Source organism: Monoraphidium neglectum (assembly GCF_000611645.1).
Source record: "Monoraphidium neglectum strain SAG 48.87 unplaced genomic scaffold scaffold00845, whole genome shotgun sequence".
NCBI classification, from domain to species: Eukaryota; Viridiplantae; Chlorophyta; class Chlorophyceae; order Sphaeropleales; family Selenastraceae; genus Monoraphidium; species Monoraphidium neglectum.
The window spans coordinates 2,817-8,340 of record NW_014012783.1 but is presented as its reverse complement, the minus strand read 5'-3'; the positions used below and the strand labels follow the sequence as shown (position 1 = coordinate 8,340).

At 62.5% G+C, this 5,524-nt stretch overlaps 1 protein-coding gene across 1 annotated transcript in view; it reads right to left on the bottom strand.

Annotated features, from left to right (window-relative positions):
* MNEG_5588 (hypothetical protein) overlaps positions 1–4,024 on the bottom strand; it is a gene marked incomplete at both ends in the record, with an annotated part of 5,349 nt that extends 1,325 nt beyond the window's left edge. The window contains 10 exons of the mRNA XM_014045934.1: positions 289–403; positions 679–751; positions 1,084–1,197; positions 1,506–1,564; positions 1,919–1,967; positions 2,235–2,516; positions 2,871–2,952; positions 3,246–3,307; positions 3,459–3,557; positions 3,851–4,024. Of these exons, the coding sequence (XP_013901388.1) occupies positions 289–403; positions 679–751; positions 1,084–1,197; positions 1,506–1,564; positions 1,919–1,967; positions 2,235–2,516; positions 2,871–2,952; positions 3,246–3,307; positions 3,459–3,557; positions 3,851–4,024 (1,109 nt within the window). The remainder of the gene's footprint in view (positions 1–288; positions 404–678; positions 752–1,083; positions 1,198–1,505; positions 1,565–1,918; positions 1,968–2,234; positions 2,517–2,870; positions 2,953–3,245; positions 3,308–3,458; positions 3,558–3,850) is intronic.
* Between the last annotated feature and the right edge of the window lie 1,500 nt (positions 4,025–5,524).

Here is a 5,524-nt window from a genome sequence, read left to right as displayed (position 1 = left end):
CAGCCGGTGAGCGCGGGTCGTTTCCAAGGCAGGGGGGAGGGGGGCGCCGGTCGGGGGCGCTGCAAAGATGCCGGACGGACGGCCGCTGGCGCGTCCTGACGCAAGATGCAGGCGGCGGGCGGTGCGAAGCGCCCCGTTCGGGCTCGCGGGCTGAGCTGGCAGGCGTTGCTGGGTTCAGTAAAGCAGCCTCGACAGCTGTATCCGCCGCTCGCTCTGGAATTCAAATGCTTCCCGCCTCGAGCAAACGCAAGCAAGCATGCAACCGAGGGGCAGCCCCGACCCGCCCACCAGTGGGGCTCTGCGAGCTGGACGGGCGCGATCTCCCAGGCTTTCGCGTCCTTGCGCCAGAGCCTGATTGCCCTGAGGCCATCCTTCAAGTAGCCGCCCACATCAGCGTCGCCGCCTGTGGGGGGTGATAAGGGGTTTGGGAGGCAACACATTTGGGCGGCGAGGGCATGGCGGTGGGAGCCAGGCGGAGCAGTGCTGAGCGGGAACGCATCAGGTCGGACCGCGTGCAACAGGGTACGCCGCCTTCACCAGTGATCGGTGAGGGGCTTCGCCCCGGGCTCTGGCCCCGGCTCGCCTTCCGTCAACCCCTGCATGCATGAAGCGCTTCGCTCGCTGCCCCTGGGTCGGTTGTGTACAATTGAGTGACCTGCAAAAATGCCACGCGCGCACCTGTCGCTATGATGGTTCCATCCGATGTGTGGGATTGGCCGGTGCAGAAGGGCGCAAAGTCCATGGGCGTGGCCTTTGGGAGAGGGGAGGGTGATGAAGCATCGACGTCAGCACGGTGGCAGGGGGGTTGGCGGTGGGCTGGCAGGGAGTGGCGCGTGGTGAAGCTCTGCTTGTGTATGTTTTGAGGGCGCTCGTGTGTGTGGGTGTTGGCGGCGGAGAGCTGGCACCGGGACAATCCTCTGTCCAGTACGGCGGCCTTGATATGGGTTTGCGCTTGAAGAGCAGCCCGCAAAACTCAAACGAGGCAGGCACAAACGCGGCACGCGCGCGTGCCAGCGGCCACGAGGCCTTGAGCAGGCAGTCCCAGCAAAGTGATGGCTAGCGGCGCGAAGCCCGTGAGCCCACCACATAGGTTCCCGTAGCGGTGTCGAAGACGCTCGAAACCTCCCCGCGGCCGTTTGGCGACATGCCAGCCTGATAGGCCACGCCCTGCGGCAGGCGGCGCGACCAGACCACCACCTGCGCACGGGCGTGCGCGTGGGCGTGCAAGCGAGCGCGCAGAGGCGCACCTGAGCCAGAGGTTGCTTTGGCGATTGACGGCCGCACGACATAAAACATGATGTCTCTAAAATTGGATCCCAAGACATGATCACGCCGTCACCAAGGTGCCCACAGAGGGCCGCTGCGAGCACTGGCGGCCCATGCTGCGCTGAGCACCCCAGCCGCCCGTGTCGGCCAACGCGCGGCTGCTCAGGCACTCTAGTTGGGACGCGCCGTGCAATCCACATAGAGCGTAAAAGACTGAGTTGGTCGCCCCGATGCCCCACCTTTTCCGTGCCGGGGATGAGGGCCGCGTGCATCGCGATGGTGCCGGTGCTGGAGTGCCCTGCGCAGGCATCATCGTCGCCGGCGGGCGGCAAGGGCGGCGTTGATGTGGGGATGCGCGTTTTGGGGCGAGAATACCATGCAGTGCATCTGAGAGCCTCGCAGGAAGCGCGCGCCGCCGCGGCTAGCGCGAAGCGGGCGCGTCAGGCCCGGCCTGCCCCAGCCGCGAGGGCGCCGGAAGTGCAGCAATAACAATCGGGAACCACAGCACCAAAAGAGTCCCGCTGGCGGGTGGAAATCGGGCCCTGCTGCGGGTCAGGAGCGCCAGAGTGCCCAGCTGTTTTGTGGCCGCAGCGCTCCCCAGGCGCTGGGTCTGCGAGATATTTACACGTTGATATTTTGCAGTCCAGCTCACCATCGGGGCCCACGATCAGCTGCCAGGCGCCGGTGACGTCGGGTCCCCCCTGGAGGTTAGTAACAGTGAGTGCGCAGGCAGGTGGGGGTGCTGGGCGTGAGGAAGCATTCATCAAAAAGAGGCGCCGCTGTTGACACATTTGTTGGGGCCGTTGCCCATTGCTCTTTTGTACATGTCGTGATCGTTGATAATCCAAGGGGCCCTCAGCTGCATCATGCTTCATGGCGTGATGGAATCAATGCAGGCGAGCTGCGACCCCGATGGACGCCTGCTATTCGGGCGGTCACGCGTTGCGCCGCCTCTCACGCCTGCTCACCTGCAGCGGCTGCAGCTTCAGGTTGAAATCAAGGGCGTCATACGGGTGCGTGGGTGACACCCGCTGGTACTGCGGCTTCCCGGCAGCTGCCGGCGCGCCCCTGGTGCTGTTGCCGCCCGCGGCGGCGGGCGCGGGGGCGGGGGAGCGGCCGACGCGACGGCCGAGCGGCATGGCGCGGGCGGCGCCGGCGGCGGGGGCGGCGGCGGGGGCGCTGGTGCCCACTGCAGGAGCAGCGGCAGCGGGGTCTTGGGCGCCCTTGTACCCTGCAATCGCAGTGCACACCTGTGGATGGGAATTGGCGGCATGTTGGGCGCACGCAGGCAGGTTTTGCGCAGTTTATAGGCAGGGGAAGTGGGAAACTCCTCGCTGTTGCAACGCCCAGGTTTGGGACAGGTAAGTTTGTGCGGGCACGGCGTGGCAGGCATTGAGAGTTGCGCGCGAAGAATGCGTGGTGTGGTTGGACGATTGCGTCGGATGTGCTCAAGCGGCAGGGCTGCCCGTCTGCGGTCCCTTCAAAGGCTCAGGCAATCCATGAGCACGAGCGAGGTCGCACACAACCACCTGCGTGCCGCAGGAACGTTTCATATGGAATACGACACTCACCCAACCATGAACGTCAAAGCAAGGAAGCCGCACCTGATCGGCCCAGTCCGTTGTCACAGGTGCAACCCCAGCTGCAGGGCAGACCATGGTCTGTGTGCTGAGCTGGCCCTGAGTCCTGCGGCGGCGCAGAAGTTGGCAACAGCAGCGGCGGCGGCAGCGGCAAGACACGCAGTCAGTTGCCGAGTTCTCCCTCTCGAAGTTGCTTCATCAACTTGATGCCGCTGTCAAAACGCGCTAGAGACTGAGCCGGTCCCCGCCTGGCTGCGCGTTTTTTTAATAGCAGGCGTCCCCTTTCGGACCGCTTCCTGATAAAAGTGCAACTGCAAGGCGGCAGGCTGGCGGCCCCAAACTGAGAAACGGCGAGGCGTCATCGCCCGTGGTGGGTGACGGGGCTTTGACTTGACTCACCTGGTGCACTCGCCGGTGGCCGGTGAGTAGTAGCTGTTGGTGGCGTTTGCGTCCGAGTACACCTAGGCAGGTGGTGGGGTTGGGGTGGGGCCGGGGTGGAACATATTCATGGCAGGGAGGGACCCAAGACCATTTGAGCAAGTGGATTGAGCAAAACAAGCAAAGCGATGAGGGGTCGGGTGGATGGGTGGATGGGGGTGTGGGGGCACACACCATGTAGGGCATGGGGGAGGAGGGCACCCTGCAGGCGTAGTGCACCGCCTGCCCCTGGCAGCACACAAAGTACTGGTTGCAGCTCTGGGGGTCCGGGACCTGGACGGGGGGGGGGTGTGGTGTTGGCAGGGGCGTCGGGAGGGAGGCGCAGAATTTGTGCAGAGGATAGCTTCCGATTCATCCTCCGCAGGGCCTCAGCTGGCGCGACAACAAAGCCCAAGGACGCGCCCTTGTTTGACGGTGTCCCGCCCCAGTCTATTCTCTGATGGCTCTGCGCATCTGCAACCAGTCGTCGTCACAGCGATGGCTGGTGTGTACACGCTGAACCAGTCAGCTGACTGGTTCAGTCAGCTGATATACAGCAGTGCCTCTTTTGGGCCTTAAAGGCTCACCTGCACCGTGTCGAGCAGCTGCCCATCCACGCTGCATGGGTTGGGGCCCGTGTACCGCAGCTGAAGCGGGTCGCCATCCAATGGGAGGCCGTCCCCGAGCGCCACAGCCACAAGTGCGGCAGCCGCAACTGCGTGCAGCAGCAGCTTGCCCAAGCTGGCGCGGGGTCGATGCATGTTGGCGGTTGCTGAGGTGCGGCTGCTGGCTTTTTCAGGGCTGGAGGTCGAGGATTCGAGGAGGACGACTGGAGGACGACTGGATATGATCGGGGCCGAGCCGGGCCTTTTTACCGGAGATAGCTCTCGGACGGATCGTTTTCCGTCCGCCAGCTTTCTGCGGACACGCAGCTGGGTACAAACACGGTGACAGCCGATCCAAGAGAGGTCGCGTTGACCGCCTCGGAGGTCGAACGAGCTCGTACTTGCAGGCTTTGCAACATAGAGGGCCCCAAATACACGTTTGGGGCCATGTTGAAATATCCTGGAGTGTGATCGAAAAAGGCACATGATGGGAGCAGCATCTGTTGTTGGTAGGAGCAACAGCGTTGTTGCCAGCTGTGGACAGGCACACAGGGATGCGGCCGCCAACACGTCCCCACAGATTGTTGCTATGATGAAAGCATACCACCTCTGGCGGCAGCTATAAACAAGATGCATGCTTTGATTGTGCCCTCAGCCCACCTCCCGGCGTGGCAATTCGACATGCAGCGTGCACCCCAGCTGCTGGGGCAAACTTCTGCAGTGGCAGGGTGGCTGCAGCGGGATAAGAAGGTATACATCGTCATGCATGTGCATAAATACTCATAAATTGCATCAGTCTATGAGTAGGGTTGCCGCTGGCCGCGAGGCGTCTTTGCAAGTCATCAATGCCACGTCTGCTTGCCGAGCAAGAGCAAGGCTGCAGCAGCCTGGGCGGCCCCAAGCGGGACGCCCCAGCGCCGCAGGCGTGGCGTATAAGACTCACCTTTCCTGTGTGTCTGCTTTCACTGAGGGTCTTTTATTCGGGATGCAGGCACTGGCTGGTAGCCTGGGTGTCCACTGCGCCAACCCTGGAGCTGTGTTGAAGGCAGAGCAGCTGGGGCCCACCCTGGCAGCCATCCGGCAGAGTAATCATAGTTCCGTGTGCAGTTGAGATGGTATCTGCATGCTGATCAGTTGTGGCAAAAATCTGCAGAGGCTCTGGCGGTAGGAGCCTAGAGGACTTTGGCAGCTGGGGCTGGACGCGCAGGCAGAGCTTGCAGCACGTGCACTCGGCATGCCGCATCTGCGGTCCGGCGGCGTCACAAGCCCACCACGGCCTGTGCACGTAATAGATACAGATTCCATCGTATTATTCAGAAGCTTGGTTCGTGATGTGATATCTCCCTACACACTCATCTGAGATAGATCACCAAAAAATGAGAACTCGTTTGTCACGGTGTAACCGTTGTGTTCAGGTTGAGCAAGGGTAGAATGTGGACGTATACATGAGCTGCGACCGTGTGCAGGCCATCTCCTTGCTTGGCACGCTATCATACCCAGGTGTCACCCAGGTGATGCAGACAGAAAGGACGTGTGCGGCAATGAGGTCGCCACAGCGTGTTTCTGTGCGTTGCTCGACAGGCTTTGTAAGCATCCCTCACGGCGATTGGGGTGCATCACGTTGCTGAGTGTCCGTTCGCCCTGCGTCGGTACGGT